This window comes from Oncorhynchus clarkii, chromosome 26 (assembly GCF_045791955.1).
Source record: "Oncorhynchus clarkii lewisi isolate Uvic-CL-2024 chromosome 26, UVic_Ocla_1.0, whole genome shotgun sequence".
In the NCBI taxonomy this organism is placed as follows: Eukaryota; Metazoa; Chordata; class Actinopteri; order Salmoniformes; family Salmonidae; genus Oncorhynchus; species Oncorhynchus clarkii.
In genome coordinates this window covers 43,097,444-43,117,058 of record NC_092172.1, presented here as the reverse complement: position 1 = coordinate 43,117,058, position 19,615 = coordinate 43,097,444, and the positions used below count along the sequence as shown (strand labels likewise).

At 41.8% G+C, this 19,615-nt stretch overlaps 2 protein-coding genes across 2 annotated transcripts in view; one reads left to right on the top strand and one right to left on the bottom strand.

Annotated features, from left to right (window-relative positions):
- Positions 1-1,381, bottom strand: part of LOC139384629 (solute carrier organic anion transporter family member 3A1-like) — a 20,562-nt gene extending 19,181 nt beyond the window's left edge. The window contains exon 1 of the mRNA XM_071129445.1: positions 1,324-1,381. Coding sequence (XP_070985546.1) covers positions 1,324-1,381 — 58 coding nt within the window. The remainder of the gene's footprint in view (positions 1-1,323) is intronic.
- Positions 1,382-4,093: 2,712 nt separating this feature from the next.
- The window catches only part of LOC139384628 (cadherin-related family member 5-like), a 33,076-nt gene continuing 17,554 nt past the window's right edge, over positions 4,094-19,615 (top strand). Inside the window, exons 1-6 of the mRNA XM_071129444.1 lie at positions 4,094-4,163; positions 14,750-14,922; positions 15,340-15,405; positions 16,804-16,893; positions 17,796-17,882; positions 18,081-18,185. Of these exons, the coding sequence (XP_070985545.1) occupies positions 4,094-4,163; positions 14,750-14,922; positions 15,340-15,405; positions 16,804-16,893; positions 17,796-17,882; positions 18,081-18,185 (591 nt within the window). The remainder of the gene's footprint in view (positions 4,164-14,749; positions 14,923-15,339; positions 15,406-16,803; positions 16,894-17,795; positions 17,883-18,080; positions 18,186-19,615) is intronic.

The window sequence follows — 19,615 nt, the reverse complement described above, 5'->3', positions numbered from 1 at the left end:
ACTGTTCTGGTCCTCTCTTCTATAACATTAGACTACTGTTCTGGTCCTCTCTTCTATAACATTAGACTACTGTTCTGGTCCTCTCTTCTATAACATTAGACTACTGTTCTGGTCCTCTCTTCTATAACATTAGACTACTGTTCTGGTCCTCTCTATAACATTAGACTACTGTTCTGGTCCTCTCTTCTATAACATTAGACTACTGTTCTGGTCCTCTCTTCTATAACATTAGACTACTGTTCTGGTCCTCTCTTCTATAACATTAGACTACTGTTCTGGTCCTCTCTTCTATAACATTAGACTACTTCTCTGGTCCTCTCTTCTATAACATTAGACTACTGTTCTGGTCCTCTCTTCTATAACATTAGACTACTGTTCTGGTCCTCTCTTCTATACCATTAGACTACTGTTCTGGTCCTCTCTTCTATAACATTGGACCACTTCTCTGGTCCTCTCTTCTATAACATTAGACTACTGTTCTGGTCCTCTCTTCTATAACATTAGACTACTGTTCTGGTCCTCTCTTCTATAACATTAGACTACTGTTCTGGTCCTCTCTTCTATAACATTAGACTACTGTTCTGGTCCTCTCTTCTATAACATTAGACTACTGTTCTGGTCCTTTCTTCTATAACATTAGACTACTGTTCTGGTCCTCTCTTCTATAACAGTAGACTACTGTTCTGGTCCTCTCTTCTATAACAGTAGACTACTGTTCTGGTCCTCTCTTCTATAACATCAGACTACTGTTCTGGTCCTCTCTTCTATAACATTAGACTACTGTTCTGGTCCTCTCTTCTATAACATTAGACTACTGTTCTGGTCCTCTCTACTATAACATTAGACTACTGTTCTGGTCCTCTCTTCTATAACATTAGACTACTGTTCTGGTCCTCTCTTCTATAACATTAGACTACTGTTCTGGTCCTCTCTTCTATAACATTAGACTTCTTCTCTGGGCCTCCCTACTCTTTATTTTTAACTCTGCATTCCGCAGCTTTTCACTTATTTAATTAAACTCCGACATTGTTCTTTTAGCCTCTGTGGATCTACATTAACTTTTTATTCCCGTCCCATAAGCATTTGGCAATAAGATATGTAGGCTATTTGGTGCGCGCTGAAGTTTAGGCTTAAATAGGCTACTGATAATGCCTGTTAGCCTAAAATAATGAACGAAAAACCTCAATGTAGCCTATAGATATAAATTACACAATAATTCTACATGTATGGATTTTTTAAAAAGGTTTTGTTTTCTCTTTATTCAACCCGCTCGCCACCCACCCGGCCTTCATCCACACAATATTCCCATAACCCTAAACCCACCCGCGCCGCGGATAACGCGGAGACTGCGGGTTACGCGGTTATGAGTCAACCGCCGCATCACGCCTTTCCTTCTCGCTTCTCCGTAGCTGATGTTCAGACCTACCTTATGAAGGTGCGTAATTAACGGGGTTTTGCAGGTGTGGCTCCCTTGCGCTTGCTAAATAAATAAACGTAGACCTAAATTCAACAACTGAAAAGCCTCACAACTTGCTGGTCAACATATTTTCTCGTGGAGTTTTAATTCGATAAGGGTTTTCAGTACATTTATCTTAAGCCATCCCCTTAAATAGTTATTTAACCCATGGTAATTTTGTACGCTTCGTGTATATACAATTAGAATAGGGAGAATAGTGAATAGTGTACAATAGTAGGCTATGCCGTCGTCTATTGCCTGCACTAATCATGGAACTGTGTGATTGCACAGCCAACTATCGCCCCATGTGTGTCGGGCTCAAACTGTTACGTCTTGGTCGTTCCATAACGATTTAAATAGACTACATGCACTGGCATAACGCTGCTTCTCTCCTCCATCCGCAAGGTGTAGACTGCTGATCGCTGTCCATGGTGCTGAAATGACGACATGTCTATGCGGCTGCGCAGCCTAATCGAATCGATTACAGGACTTGTGTGGTGCCAAGGCTTAGCTTCGTTTTAGCTAATGGGTAAATGTTTATTGGTAGACCTATTTGTTCGTCATTTTCTCTTAAAGCCTAACAGTTCACGAAGCTCTACAGGGTGTCCCAGTGCTGACATTTTTAGACTGTTGCCCGGTAACAGAGGTGGAACAAGTACTCAAATTGTCATACTTGAGTAACAGTAAAGATACTTCAATACAAAATTACTCAAATAAAAGTGAAAGTAACCTAGTAAAATACTACTTGACTAAAAGTCTAAAAGTATCAGATTTGAAATGTACTTAAGTACAGAGGTGGGAAAAGTACTGCATTGTCATAGTTGAGTAAAAGTATAAAGTAAAAGTCACTGCTATACATCGAATTCCTGATATTTAGCAAACCAGACGTCACAATTTTATTTTTTAAATATATTTTTTGGCAGTCAGGGTCACACTCCAACACTCAGACATCATTTACAAAGGAAGCATTTATATTTAGTGAATCAACCAGATCAGAGGCAGTAGGGACGACCAGGGACGTTCTCTTGATGAGTGTGTGAATTTTACCGTTTTCCTGTCCTGCTAAGCACTCAAATTGTAACTCGTACTTTTGGGTGTCAGGGAAAATGTATGGAGTAAAAAGTACAGCATTTTTTTTAGGATTGTAGTGAAGTAAAAGCAAAAGTAGTAAAAAAATAGAAAAAATATTAAAGTAAAGTACAGATTCCCCAAAACACGACTTAAGTACTTTACACCACTACACAGTGGCAATAATGTAATTACTTATTAAGTCAATAAAGTTCGGAATTGAAATATTGCAGATTCTAAAATAAATGTTTGTTGCAGCAGCATACTGATCAGCTATCAGCTATATATATATATATATATGTTTTTTTTTTTTCATAGGATATACAACTGTCCTGTATAGGCTACCTGAACCTACATGACATGAGCCGTCCTCGCGCTCTCTCCCATCTTGAATAGAACGTTGTTGTGCGTAGAACCAGTCAATTAATGACAAAAAATACAGTCAGTCACCCTCAAAACACTAGTTTACTAGGGATTGTTTCATTATGCAGTGTACTATCTATAGCTATAGACAGTATTTATTAACGTCTTATCAAAGTAACATCTCAAATAGCCTAACAATAAGGGGGGAAGTAGTCTGCTTGAGGATACTGTACTTTCAGACACTTTTTATGGTTGAACTCCACGGGTTTTGTCTGGCTAATAGCCTTAACAAATGGGCTAAATTCAATTGAATTAAAATCCAATTTAATCCACCACGGCCTGTCGGCCCAAATTGCCGACCCAACTGTTTTCTATGCTGAGTATTGCAAACCCAGACATTCCTGAGACATCTGGAATTATATGTCCATTGCGCTGCACATAATTAAAACGAATTGTTGGATGATGGATGCCAAGATATACCTGAGATAAGGGACCGTTGATATTGTAACCACACAACTCAAACTCCGGTTCGCCAGTAGCCTATGAACGAAACTGTTAACTAAATGATGAACGAAACTGTCTATGAACAAAACTGTCTGCTAAAGATGATGGTCTGTTCGCATCTGCAAATGTATGGGCTTTCCAGTACCCAGACGACCTGTCCCAAGAGCTTCCTATAGACTTCATCTATTTCCGTAACGTGTTGGGAGCGGGAATTAAGGAGAATGCGAGGCTCAATTAATTAAAGATGGTACAGAATAGAAGATAACTACTGTATTTGAAGAACAACTCCGTTCTGCCCATGTTCCCTGATGTTGCTATGGCAATCAAGCAGGTTTTTGTTTACCTTCCCTGTATTTGTTGCTTCTGCGGAGAGATCTGTTTTCTAAATTGAAACTCATTAAGAACTACATATGAAGCATTAAGCTCTGGGTCTGATATGCGCTGTTGAACACCTGAGTAAACTCCGCTCATTAACACTGGCGCCGTCGTAGTCTTGACCACGACATATATTCACCGATATCCCCTTATACTTTCAATCAGTTAATTTTTTAATTTTCACCTTTTCAGTCACATTCCTGAAGCCCAATAAACAAACAAACACTTAGCTCTCTAGTACATATGGACATTAAAAAGGTTAATGAATGACTTGTTGGAGGGTTACTCTCAAAATGATTTATTATACAAAATAAAATATAGACATCGATGACAGGAGCGTGTGCACCCACACCTCGTGGGTCTCCCACCTTGCGGGTAACGCCTACGGGTCCTACGGGTCCGTCATCCTCCGTCACTAATGATCCTCAGCAACAACCACAAAGCCACGACGGCGTTCATAGAGGCAAATGAAGGTTAACGAAACAATGGAATTCAATGGAATGGTAATTTCGGCTACATACCAAATGAAGGAACTAACAGTTTAATTTTAGTGTGTTTATTACGCCTACAGACTGTCGATACTGATAATGGCTATTATTTAACGTGATAGAAATAGGAGATAGAGAAAGTCGGGGTAGCCTATATATAATTAAGACATTCGAGAGTGCCGATCCCCGCAAGTTAAAAGGTCATTTTAAAAGGTCATTTAAATTCTGCATAATGACACAGCCTTTCATAAACTTTATTGTGGGAAAGTTGATAGGTTGAAATGCTTCAGTTTGTTGCCTTATGACTGGTTTCACATTTGTCTTGCGATTATTAGGTCAAATAAATCTAAAGCTAAGTGTCATTTCTATTTACAATCCCCTTGTCCAAACGGATTACTCATTTACCTAGCTCTTATCAATAGCTCTTATCAATAGCTCTTATCAATAGCTCTTATCAATAGCTCTGATCAGGTTGTAAATTACAGTGCGTGGAGAATGGTGCTATTTATATCAAGAGAAAAAAAGTATGTTATTTTTCCGCTTGGAACTGACAGGTTCGCTAGACCTTATTCATGGTTTCCTGGCGCATAAAGGTGGTGGAATTCTGAGGGAATTAAGTCGAGGTCAGAATACAGTGTAGATACACCTCCTCCACTACACCTTCATTAATACAGTGTAGATACACCTCCTCCACCACACCTTCATTAATACAGTGTAGATACACCTCCTCCACCACACCTTCATTAATACAGTGTAGATACACCTCCTCCACTACACCTCCATTAATACAGTGTAGATACACCTCCTCCACTACACCTCCATTAATACAGTGTAGATACACCTCCTCCACTACACCTTCATTAATACAGTGTAGATACACCTCCTCCACCACACCTCCATTAATACAGTGTAGATACACCTCCTCCAAAACACCTTCATTAATACAGTGTAGATACACCTCCTCCACTACACCTCCATTAATACAGTGTAGATACACCTCCTCCACCACACCTTCATTAATACAGTGTAGATACACCTCCTCCACTACACCTCCATGAATACAGTGTACAATACTTATTAACACTTTGTTCTAGCTAGCTATTTGTGTAGGTAGCTATCAAGTAAACCCAATGTTACAGTGTTACACCTCCTCCACTACACCTTCATTAATACAGTGTAGATACACCTCCTCCACCACACCTCCATTAATACAGTGTAGACATGCCTCCTCCACCACACCTTCATTAATACAGTGTATCTGTAGACACACCTCCTCCACCACACCTTCATTAATACAGTGTATCTATAGACACGCCTCCTCCACCACACCTTCATTAATACAGTGTATCTGTAGACACACCTCCTCCACCACACCTCCATGAATACAGTGTATCTGTAGACACACCTCCATTAATACAGTGTATCTATAGACACGCCTCCATTAATACAGTGTATCTGTAGACACGACTCCTCCACCACACCTCCATTAATACAGTGTATCTGTAGACACACCTCCTCCACCACACCTCCATTAATACAGTGTATCTGTAGACACGCCTCCTCCACTACACCTTCATTAATGCAGTGATCTGTAGACACGCCTCCTCCACTACACCTCCATTAATACCGTGTATCTGTAGACACACCTCCTCCACCACACCTCCATTAATACAATGTATCTGTAGACACACCTCCATTAATACAGTGTATCTGTAGACACACCTCCTCCACCACACCTCCATTAATACAGTGTATCTATAGACACACCTCCTCCACTACACCTTCATTAATGCAGTGTATCTGTAGACACGCCTCCTCCACTACACCTCCATTAATACCGTGTATCTGTAGACACACCTCCTCCACCACACCTTCATTAATACAGTGTATCTGTAGACACACCTCCTCCACCACACCTTCATTAATACAGTGTATCTATAGACACACCTCCATTAATACAGTGTATCTGTAGACACGCCTCCTCCACCACACCTCCATTAATACAGTGTATCTGTAGACACACCTCCTCCACCACAACTCCATTAATACAGTGTATCTGTAGACACACTTCCATTAATACAGTGTATCTGTAGACACGCCTCCTCCACCACACCTCCATTAATACAGTGTATCTGTAGACACACCTCCATTAATACAGTGTATCTGTAGACACACCTCCATTAATACAGTGTATCTGTAGAAACGCCTCCTCCACCACACCTCCATTAATACAGTGTATCTGTAGACACACCTCCATTAATACAGTGTATCTGTAGACACACCTCCATGAATACAGTGTATCTGTAGACACACCTCCATTAATACAGTATATCTATAGACACGCCTCCTCCACTACACCTCCATTAATACAGTGTATCTGTAGACACACCTCCATTAATACAGTGTATCTGTAGACACACCTCCATTAATACAGTATATCTATAGACACGCCTCCTCCACCACACCTCCATGAATACAGTGTATCTGTAGACACACCTCCTCCACCACACCTCCATTAATACAGTGTATCTGTAGACACACCTCCTCCACCACACCTTCATTAATACAGTGTATCTATAGACACACCTTCATTAATACAGTATATCTGTAGACACACCTCCATTAATACAGTGTATCTGTAGACACACCTCCTCCACCACACCTCCATTAATACAGTGTATCTGTAGACACACCTTCATTAATACAGTGTATCTGTAGACACACCTCCTCCACCACACCTCCATTAATACAGTGTATCTGTAGACACACCTCCTCCACCACACCTCCATTAATACAGTGTATCTGTAGACACACCTCCATTAATACAGTGTATCTATAGACACACCTCCTCCACTACACCTTCATTAATGCAGTGTATCTGTAGACACGCCTCCTCCACTACACCTCCATTAATACCGTGTATCTGTAGACACACCTCCTCCACCACACCTTCATTAATACAGTGTATCTATAGACACACCTCCATTAATACAGTGTATCTGTAGACACACCTCCATGAATACAGTGTATCTGTAGACACACCTCCTCCACCACACCTCCATTAATACAGTGTATCTGTAGACACACCTCCATTAATACAGTGTATCTGTAGACACACCTCCATTAATACAGTGTATCTGTAGACACGCCTTCATTAATACAGTGTATCTGTAGACACACCTCCTCCACCACACCTTCATTAATACAGTGTATCTGTAGACACACCTCCATTAATACAGTGTATCTGTAGACACACCTCCATTAATACAGTGTATCTGTAGACACACCTCCACCACACCTCCATGAATACAGTGTATCTGTAGACACACCTCCTCCACACCTCCATTAATACAGTGTATCTGTAAACACACCTCCATTAATACAGTGTATCTGTAGACACACCTCCACCACACCTCCATGAATACAGTGTATCTGTAGACACACCTCCTCCACACCTCCATTAATACAGTGTATCTGTAAACACACCTCCATTAATACAGTGTATCTGTAGACACACCTCCACCACACCTCCATTAATACAGTGTATCTGTAGACAAACCTCCATTAATACAGTGTATCTATAGACACACCTCCATTAATACAGTGTATCTGTAGACACACCTCCATTAATACAGTGTATCTGTAGACACACCTCCACCACACCTCCATTAATACAGTGTATCTGTAGACACACCTTCATTAATACAGTGTATCTGTAGACACACCTCCATTAATACAGTGTATCTATAGACACACCTCCTCCACCACACCTCCATTAATACAGTGTATCTGTAGACACACCTCCTCCACCACACCTCCATTAATACAGTGTATCTGTAGACATGCCTCCTCCACCACACCTCCATTAATACAGTGTATCTGTAGACACACCTCCTCCACCACACCTCCATTAATACAGTGTATCTGTAGACACGCCTCCTCCACTACACCTCCATTAATACAGTGTATCTGTAGACACACCTCCATTAATACAGTGTATCTGTAGACACACCTCCATTAATACAGTATATCTATAGACACGCCTCCTCCACCACACCTCCATGAATACAGTGTATCTGTAGACACACCTCCTCCACCACACCTCCATTAATACAGTGTATCTGTAGACACACCTCCTCCACCACACCTTCATTAATACAGTGTATCTATAGACACACCTTCATTAATACAGTATATCTGTAGACACACCTCCATTAATACAGTGTATCTGTAGACACACCTCCTCCACCACACCTCCATTAAAACAGTGTATCTGTAGACACACCTTCATTAATACAGTGTATCTGTAGACACACCTCCTCCACCACACCTCCATTAATACAGTGTATCTGTAGACACACCTCCTCCACCACACCTCCATTAATACAGTGTATCTGTAGACACACCTCCATTAATACAGTGTATCTATAGACACACCTCCTCCACTACACCTTCATTAATGCAGTGTATCTGTAGACACGCCTCCTCCACTACACCTCCATTAATACCGTGTATCTGTAGACACACCTCCTCCACCACACCTTCATTAATACAGTGTATCTATAGACACACCTCCATTAATACAGTGTATCTGTAGACACACCTCCATGAATACAGTGTATCTGTAGACACACCTCCTCCACCACACCTCCATTAATACAGTGTATCTGTAGACACACCTCCATTAATACAGTGTATCTGTAGACACACCTCCATTAATACAGTGTATCTGTAGACACGCCTTCATTAATACAGTGTATCTGTAGACACACCTCCTCCACCACACCTTCATTAATACAGTGTATCTGTAGACACACCTCCATTAATACAGTGTATCTGTAGACACACCTCCATTAATACAGTGTATCTGTAGACACACCTCCACCACACCTCCATGAATACAGTGTATCTGTAGACACACCTCCTCCACACCTCCATTAATACAGTGTATCTGTAAACACACCTCCATTAATACAGTGTATCTGTAGACACACCTCCACCACACCTCCATGAATACAGTGTATCTGTAGACACACCTCCTCCACACCTCCATTAATACAGTGTATCTGTAAACACACCTCCATTAATACAGTGTATCTGTAGACACACCTCCACCACACCTCCATTAATACAGTGTATCTGTAGACAAACCTCCATTAATACAGTGTATCTGTAGACACACCTCCTGCACCACACCTTCATTAATACAGTGTATCTGTAGACACACCTCCATTAATACAGTGTATCTGTAGACACACCTCCATTAATACAGTGTATCTGTAGACACACCTCCACCACACCTCCATTAATACAGTGTATCTGTAGACACACCTTCATTAATACAGTGTATCTGTAGACACACCTCCATTAATACAGTGTATCTATAGACACACCTCCTCCACCACACCTCCATTAATACAGTGTATCTGTAGACACACCTCCTCCACCACACCTCCATTAATACAGTGTATCTGTAGACATGCCTCCTCCACCACACCTCCATTAATACAGTGTATCTGTAGACACGCCTCCTCCACCACACCTTCATTAATACAGTGTATCTGTAGACACACCTCCTCCACCACACCTCCATTAATACAGTGTATCTGTAGACACACCTCCTCCACCACACCTCCATTAATACAGTGTATCTGTAGACACGCCTCCTCCACTACACCTCCATTAATAGAGTGTATCTATAGACACACCTCCTCCACCACATCTCCATTAATACAGTGTATCTGTAGACACACCTCCTCCACCACACCTCCATGAATACAGTGTATCTGTAGACACACCTCCATTAATACAGTATATCTGTAGACACACCTCCATTAATACAGTGTATCTGTAGACACACCTCCTCCACCACACCTCCATTAATACAGTGTATCTGTAGACACACCTCCATTAATACAGTATATCTGTAGACACACCTCCATTAATACAGTGTATCTGTAGACACACCTCCTCCACCACACCTCCATGAATACAGTGTATCTATAGACACACCTCCTCCACTACACCTTCATTAATGCAGTGTATCTGTAGACACACCTCCTCCACCACACCTCCATTAATACAGTGTATCTGTAGACACACCTCCATTAATACAGTGTATCTATGGACACACCTCCTCCACCACACCTTCATTAATACAGTGTATCTATAGACACACCTCCATTAATACAGTGTATCTGTAGACACACCTCCATGAATACAGTGTATCTGTAGACACACCTCCATTAATACAGTGTATCTATAGACACACCTCCTCCACTACACCTTCATTAATGCAGTGTATCTGTAGACACGCCTCCTCCACTACACCTCCATTAATACCGTGTATCTGTAGACACACCTCCTCCACCACACCTTCATTAATACAGTGTATCTGTAGACACACCTCCTCCACCACACCTTCATTAATACAGTGTATCTATAGACACACCTCCATTAATACAGTGTATCTATAGACACACCTCCATTAATACAGTGTATCTGTAGACACACCTCCTCCACCACACCTTCATTAATACAGTGTATCTGTAGACACGCCTCCTCCACCACACCTCCATGAATACAGTGTATCTGTAGACACACCTCCATGAATACAGTGTATCTGTAGACACACCTCCTCCACCACACCTTCATTAATACAGTGTATCTATAGACACACCTTCATTAATACAGTGTATCTATAGACACACCTTCATTAATACAGTGTATCTGTAGACACACCTCCTCCACCACACCTCCATTAATACAGTGTATCTGTAGACACACCTCCATTAATACAGTGTATCTGTAGACACACCTCCTCCACCACACCTTCATTAATACAGTGTATCTGTAGACACGCCTCCTCCACTACACCTCCATTAATACAGTGTATCTGTAGACACACCTCCTCCACCACACCTCCATTAATACAGTGTATCTGTAGACACGCCTCCTCCACTACACCTCCATTAATAGAGTGTATCTATAGACACACCTCCTCCACCACATCTCCATTAATACAGTGTATCTGTAGACACACCTCCTCCACCACACCTCCATTAATACAGTGTATCTGTAGACACACCTCCTCCACCACACCTCCATGAATACAGTGTATCTGTAGACACACCTCCATTAATACAGTGTATCTGTAGACACACCCTCATTAATACAGTCTATCTGTAGACACACCTCCTTCACCATAGTTTGTTGTTGTTTGTGTGCATGTCTGAGGTCAATCCATTTTCAAATTCAGCCAATTCCAATGTCTTGTACTTTCTGAATGAACTGAATGTAAATAGAACCCCAACCCTTAATCTGTATCTGTTTCACCTCCTTTCTCATCATCACATCTCTCAGTCTGTACAGTTTCTCCTGACCCCTGTATCTGTGTCTGTTTCACATCTCTCTCAGTCTGTACAGTTTCTCCTGACCCCTGTACCTGTGTCTGTTTGACATCTCTCTCAGTCTGTACAGTTTCTCCTGACCCCTGTACCTGTGTCTGTTTGACATCTCTCTCAGTCTGTACAGTTTCTCCTGACCCCTGTATCTGTGTCTGTTTCACATCTCTCTCAGTCTGTACAGTTTCTCCTGACCCCTGTACCTGTGTCTGTTTCACATCTCTCTCAGTCTGTACAGTTTCTCCTGACCCCTGTATCTGTGTCTTGTTTCACATCTCTCTCAGTCTGCACAGTTTCTCCTGACCCCTGTATCTGTGTCTGTTTGACATCTCTCTCAGTCTGTACAGTTTCTCCTGACCACTATATCTGTGTCTGTTTGACATCTCTCTCAGTCTGTACAGTTTCTCCTGACCCCTGTACCTGTGTCTGTTTCACATCTCTCTCAGTCTGTACAGTTTCTCCTGACCCCTGTATCTGTGTCTGTTTGACATCTCTCTCAGTCTGTACAGTTTCTCCTGACCCCTGTACCTGTGTCTGTTTCACATCTCTCTCAGTCTGTACAGTTTCTCCTGACCCCTGTATCTGTGTCTGTTTCACATCTCTCTCAGTCTGTACAGTTTCTCCTGACCCCTGTATCTGTGTCTGTTTGACATCTCTCTCAGTCTGTACAGTTTCTCCTGACCACTATATCTGTGTCTGTTTGACATCTCTCTCAGTCTGTACAGTTTCTCCTGACCCCTGTATCTGTGTCTGTTTGACATCTCTCTCAGTCTGTACAGTTTCTCCTGACCCCTGTACCTGTGTCTGTTTCACATCTCTCTCAGTCTGTACAGTTTCTCCTGACCCCTGTACCTGTGTCTGTTTCACATCTCTCTCAGTCTGTACAGTTTCTCCTGACCCCTGTATCTGTGTCTGTTTCACATCTCTCTCAGTCTGCACAGTTTCTCCTGACCCCTGTACCTGTGTCTGTTTCACATCTCTCTCAGTCTGTACAGTTTCTCCTGACCCCTGTATCTGTTTCTGTTTGACATCTCTCTCAGTCTGTACAGTTTCTCCTGACCCCTGTATCTGTGTCTGTTTGACATCTCTCTCAGTCTGTACAGTTTCTCCTGACCCCTGTATCTGTGTCTGTTTCACATCTCTCTCAGTCTGTACAGTTTCTCCTGACCCCTGTATCTGTGTCTGTTTGACATCTCTCTCAGTCTGTACAGTTTCTCCTGACCCCTGTATCTGTGTCTGTTTGACATCTCTCTCAGTCTGTACAGTTTCTCCTGACCCCTGTACCTGTGTCTGTTTCACATCTCTCTCAGTCTGTACAGTTTCTCCTGACCCCTGTATCTGTGTCTGTTTGACATCTCTCTCAGTCTGTACAGTTTCTCCTGACCCCTGTATCTGTGTCTGTTTCACATCTCTCTCAGTCTGTACAGTTTCTCCTGACCCCTGTATCTGTGTCTGTTTGACATCTCTCTCAGTCTGTACAGTTTCTCCTGACCCCTGTATCTGTTTCTGTTTGACATCTCTCTCAGTCTGTACAGTTTCTCCTGACCCCTGTATCTGTGTCTGTTTGACATCTCTCTCAGTCTGTACAGTTTCTCCTGACCCCTGTATCTGTGTCTGTTTCACATCTCTCTCAGTCTGTACAGTTTCTCCTGACCCCTGTATCTGTGTCTGTTTGACATCTCTCTCAGTCTGTACAGTTTCTCCTGACCCCTGTATCTGTGTCTGTTTGACATCTCTCTCAGTCTGTACAGTTTCTCCTGACCACTATATCTGTGTCTGTTTCACATCTCTCTCAGTCTGTACAGTTTCTCCTGACCCCTGTACCTGTGTCTGTTTCACATCTCTCTCAGTCTGTACAGTTTCTCCTGACCCCTGTATCTGTGTCTGTTTGACATCTCTCTCAGTCTGTACAGTTTCTCCTGACCCCTGTATCTGTGTCTGTTTGACATCTCTCTCAGTCTGTACAGTTTCTCCTGACCCCTGTATCTGTGTCTGTTTCACATCTCTCTCAGTCTGTACAGTTTCTCCTGACCACTATATCTGTGTCTGTTTGACATCTCTCTCAGTCTGTACAGTTTCTCCTGACCCCTGTATCTGTGTCTGTTTGACATCTCTCTCAGTCTGTACAGTTTCTCCTGACCCCTGTATCTGTGTCTGTTTGACATCTCTCTCAGTCTGTACAGTTTCTCCTGACCACTATATCTGTGTCTGTTTGACATCTCTCTCAGTCTGTACAGTTTCTCCTGACCCCTGTATCTGTGTCTGTTTGACATCTCTCTCAGTCTGTACAGTTTCTCCTGACCCCTGTATCTGTGTCTGTTTGACATCTCTCTCAGTCTGTACAGTTTCTCCTGACCCCTGTATCTGTGTCTGTTTGACATCTCTCTCAGTCTGTACAGTTTCTCCTGACCCCTGTATCTGTGTCTGTTTGACATCTCTCTCAGTCTGTACAGTTTCTCCTGACCCCTGTATCTGTGTCTGTTTGACATCTCTCTCAGTCTGTACAGTTTCTCCTGACCCCTGTATCTGTGTCTGTTTGACATCTCTCTCAGTCTGTACAGTTTCTCCTGACCCCTGTATCTGTGTCTGTTTGACATCTCTCTCAGTCTGTACAGTTTCTCCTGACCCCTGTATCTGTGTCTGTTTGACATCTCTCTCAGTCTGTACAGTTTCTCCTGACCCCTGTATCTGTGTCTGTTTGACATCTCTCTCAGTCTGTACAGTGACCCCTGACCCCTGTATCTGTGTCTGTTTGACATCTCTCTCAGTCTGTACAGTTTCTCCTGACCCCTGTATCTGTGTCTGTTTGACATCTCTCTCAGTCTGTACAGTTTCTCCTGACCCCTGTATCTGTGTCTGTTTGACATCTCTCTCAGTCTGTACAGTTTCTCCTGACCCCTGTATCTGTGTCTGTTTGACATCTCTCTCAGTCTGTACAGTGACCCCTGACCCCTGTACCTGTGTCTGTTTGACATCTCTCTCAGTCTGTACAGTTTCTCCTGACCCCTGTATCTGTGTCTGTTTCACATCTCTCTCAGTCTGTACAGTTTCTCCTGACCCCTATATCTGTGTCTGTTTGACATCTCTCTCAGTCTGTACAGTGACCCCTGACCCTGTGTCTATAAAAGAGAACAGCACTGTGGACGTTCTAGTAGCCAGAATCACCTGTAGTGATGATGTTCAGCTGACCGTCACGGAGAACCCTGCGGAGGCTTTCTACCTGCGGGGGACGGACATCATCGCCAAGAGAGGACTGGACTTTGAGGTGAGAGCTCTAGGGGCAATGTATCAAGCTAATCTAGGATCAGTTTTGCTTTGTAGAATACAAAGAATACAAGCTGGGGGTGCTGATCCTGGATCAGAACTCCTACTCTGAGATACTTGATACGTACAGCGTCAGACCTTAACATCCATAGCAATTTTTAACATGTCACAAAGTGCATTTATTTTAAAACTGTGTTTTCTTCTTGGACAAGTTCAGCTAGTGTTGTGAGATATGGCTTGCATGGCCGACTGCAAAGTAGTTGGCCTGGAACGTTGCCATGAACTGACTCAGTTACAGGGGTCAAAGGTCATTTTTCCCATTGACAAAAAAGAAAGGTCAAAAGAAAGGTGGAGGGACAACGAGGCATTCTGTCTATGGTGTGAAATAACAGCTGCTGCGTTTGTGTCCGTTTCCTAGTCTCTGCCCCGTGTGGATGATGCTCTGTGGGTCCGGGTGCGCTGCAACAGAACTGGCTCCAGATCAGTGAGTAGTAGGGATGACATGTCTCATGGTCATGGGGCTGTGGGTCAGGGTGCGCTGCAACAGAACTGGCTCCAGATCAGTGAGTAGTAGGGATGACATGTCTCATGGTCATGGGGCTGTGGGTCAGGGTGCGCTGCAACAGAACTGGCTCCAGATCAGTGAGTAGTAGGGATGACATGTCTCATGGTCATGGGGCTGTGGGTCAGGGTGCGCTGCAACAGAACTGGCTCCAGATCAGTGAGTAGTAGTGATGACATGTCTCATGGTCATGGGGCTGTGGGTCAGGGTGCGCTGCAACAGAACTGGCTCCAGATCAGTGAGTAGTAGGGATGACATGTCTCATGGTAATGGGGTTGTGGGTCAGGGTGCGCTGCAACAGAACTGGCTCCAGATCAGTGAGTAGTAGGGATGACATGTCTCATGGTCATGGGGCTGTGGGTCAGGGTGCGCTGCAACAGAACTGGCTCCAGATCAGTGAGTAGTAGGGATGACATGTCTCATGGTCATGGGGCTGTGGGTCCGGGTGCGCTGCAACAGAACTGGCTCCAGATCAGTGAGTAGTAGTGATGACATGTCTCATGGTCATGGGTTATGTCCCAAATTGTACCTTAGGGCTCTGGTCTAAAGTATATAGGTAATAGGGCTCTGGTCTGTAGTAGTGCCACTATACATAGGGAATAGGGCTCTGGTCTATAGTAGTACCACTATATAGGGAATAGGGCTCTGGTCTATAGTAGTACCACTATATAGGGAATAGGGCTCTGGTCTATAGTAGTACCACTATATAGGGAATAGGGCTCTGGTCTATAGTAGTACCACTATATAGGGAATAGGGCTCTGGTCTGTAGTAGTGCCACTATACATAGGGAATAGGGCTCTGGTCTATAGTAGTACCACTATATAGGGAATAGGGCTCTGGTCTATAGTAGTACCACTATATAGGGAATAGGGCTCTGGTCTATAGTAGTACCACTATATAGGGAATAGGGCTCTGGTCTATAGTAGTACCACTATATAGGGAATAGAGCTCTGGTCTATAGTAGTACCACTATATAGGGCTCTGGTCTATAGTAGTGCACTATATAGGGCTCTGGTCTATAGTAGTACCACTATATAGGGAATAGGGCTCTGGTCTATAGTAATACCACTATATAGGGAATAGGGCTCTGGTCTATAGTAGTACCACTATATAGGGAATAGTGCTCTGGAATCCTAAGCATCAGTTGGTCTCTCTGTTTCTGGGCTGTGCCTGTCAAAGGTCAAACCATATTTCTGCTCTCTATGGGTGAAGAAGTTCAATGTGTAAAATATCAACATGCTTTCGCATCAAGTCTTCAACTCTAAAAAATAAGTAGGTTCTATAAAATGCCAACTAATAACGATTCACTCTTTTCTAAGGTGAACGTGTCTGTGGAAGTTTTCATTGAAAATGTGAACGATAATCCTCCAAACTTCGCTCAGAGTCATTACGTTCTCCAGGTGAACGAGGTGAGACCTTCTTCTATTTACTATGTACCTAACAGCATTAGACACTTCTCCGTGGGCCCAACAATACCATGGTGACTATGTTATGATGACAATAGTAATTAACTACTTGCACCCTTCATACAATACCACATCAGTTTGTATGAATAAACTTTCCATATCAGTACATTTCCATGAAGTAACTTACTGTAATATAATATGTTGACTCTGAGCCCTCTCTCTCCCACAGCTGACTCCTGTGAACACCAGTGTTGGTCGGATAGAGGCCACAGACATTGACTCTGAGCCCTCCCTCTCTCTCCCACAGCTGACTCCTGTGAACACCAGTGTTGGTCGGATAGAGGCCACAGACATTGACTCTGAGCCCTCCCTCTCTCTCCCACAGCTGACTCCTGTGAACACCAGTGTTGGTCGGATAGAGGCCACAGACATTGATTCTGAGCTCTCTCTCTCCCACAGCTGACTCCTGTGAACACCAGTGTTGGTCGGATAGAGGCCACAGACATTGATTCTGAGCCCTCTCTCTCCCACAGCTGACTCCTGTGAACACCAGTGTTGGTCGGATAGAGGCCACAGACATTGACTCTGAGCCCTCTCTCTCACAGCTGACTCCTGTGAACACCAGTGTTGGTCGGATAGAGGCCACAGACATTGACTCTGAGCCCTCCCTCTCTCTCCCACAGCTGACTCCTGTGAACACCAGTGTTGGTCGGATAGAGGCCACAGACATTGATTCTGAGCTCTCTCTCTCCCACAGCTGACTCCTGTGAACACCAGTGTTGGTCGGATAGAGGCCACAGACATTGACTCTGAGCCCTCTCTCTCCCACAGCTGACTCCTGTGAACACCAGTGTTGGTCGGATAGAGGCCACAGACATTGACTCTGAGCCCTCTCTCTCCCACAGCTGACTCCTGTGAACACCAGTGTTGGTCGGATAGAGGCCACAGACATTGACTCTGGGCCACTGTACTATCGTTTAGAGTCAGCCACGGTAAGACATTCCCTCCATCACAGATGAACACTATCACTGATCTGTTGATGCTGCTGTCTTGGTCCAGGTCTCTCCTGAAAAATAGATAGATATTTTTTTTTATCTCAACAAGACAAACCTGGTATAAATAAAGGTTCAGTCAAATCATTGCTCAGCAGTTAGAAGATTAAACACGTTTGTCATTGTTGGTGTCACCAGAACAGGTATCTACGACTGGAGAATGCCAACACCCCCAACATACTGGTGCAAAACATCATTGACTACGACTCCGTCCAAAAGATCTCCCTGGTCTTACATGTACAGGTAAACTGTTGTTTACATTCTGCCCTACTGTTTATGTCAAATGGGATTACCAAGTATTCTAGAAATATACTAGAATCTGTAAAGTATTCAATAAATATACTAGAATCTGTAAAGTGTTCTAGAAATATACTAGAATCTGTAAAGTATTCCAGAAAGATACTAGAATCTGTAAAGTGCTCTAGAAATATACTAGAATATGTAAAGTATTCCAGAAATATACTAGAATCTGTAAAATATTCAAGAAATATACTAGAATCTGTAAAGTATTCAAGAAATATACTAGAATCTGTAAAGTATTCAAGAAATATACTAGAATATGTAAAGTATTCAATAAATATACTAGTCTGTGAAGTATTCAAGAAATATACTAGAATCTGTAAAGTATTCAAGAAATATACTAGTCTGTAAAGTATTCAAGAAATATACTAGAATCTGTAAAATATTCAATTAGTATACTATAATCTGTAAAGTATTCAATAAATATACTATAATATGTAAAGTATTCAATAAATATACAAGAATCTGTAAAATATTCAATTAATATACTAGAATCTGTAAAGTATTCAAGAAATATACTAGAATCTGTAAAGTATTCAATAAATATACTAGAATCTGTAAAGTATTCAATAAATATATTAGAATCTGTAAAGTATTAAAGAAATATACTAGAATCTGTAAAATGTTAAATAAATATACTAGAATCTGTAAAGTATTCAATAAATATATTATAATCTGTAAAGTATTAAAGAAATAAACTAGAATCTGTAAAGTATTCAATTAGTATACTATAATCTGTAAAGTATTCAAGAAATATACTATAATCTGTAAAATGTTCAATAAATATACTAGAATCTGTAAAGTATTAAAGAAATATACTCGTCTGTACAGTATTCAAGAAATATACTAGAATCTGTAAAGTATTCAATAAATATACTAGAATCTGTAAAAAGTATTAAAGAATAATACTATAATCTGTAAAGTATTCAAGAAATATACTAGAATCTGTAAAGTATTCAAGAAATGTACTAGAATCTGTAAAGTATTCAATAAATATACTAGAATCTGTAAAGTATTCAAGAAATATACTAGAATCTGTAAAAAGTATTCAAGAAATATACTAGTCTGTAAAGTATTCAAGAAATATACTAGAATCTGTAAAGTATTCAAGAAATATACTATAATCTGTAAAGTATTCAAGAAATATACTATAATCTGTAAAATGTTCAATAAATATACTATAATCTGTAAAGTATTCAATAATATACTAGAATCTGTAAAGTATTCAATAAATATACACGTCTGTAAAGTATTCAAGAAATATACTAGAATCTGTAAAGTATTCAAGAAATATACTAGAATCTGTAAAAAGTATTCAAGAAATATACTAGTCTGTAAAGTATTCAAGAAATATACTAGAATGTGTAACGTAT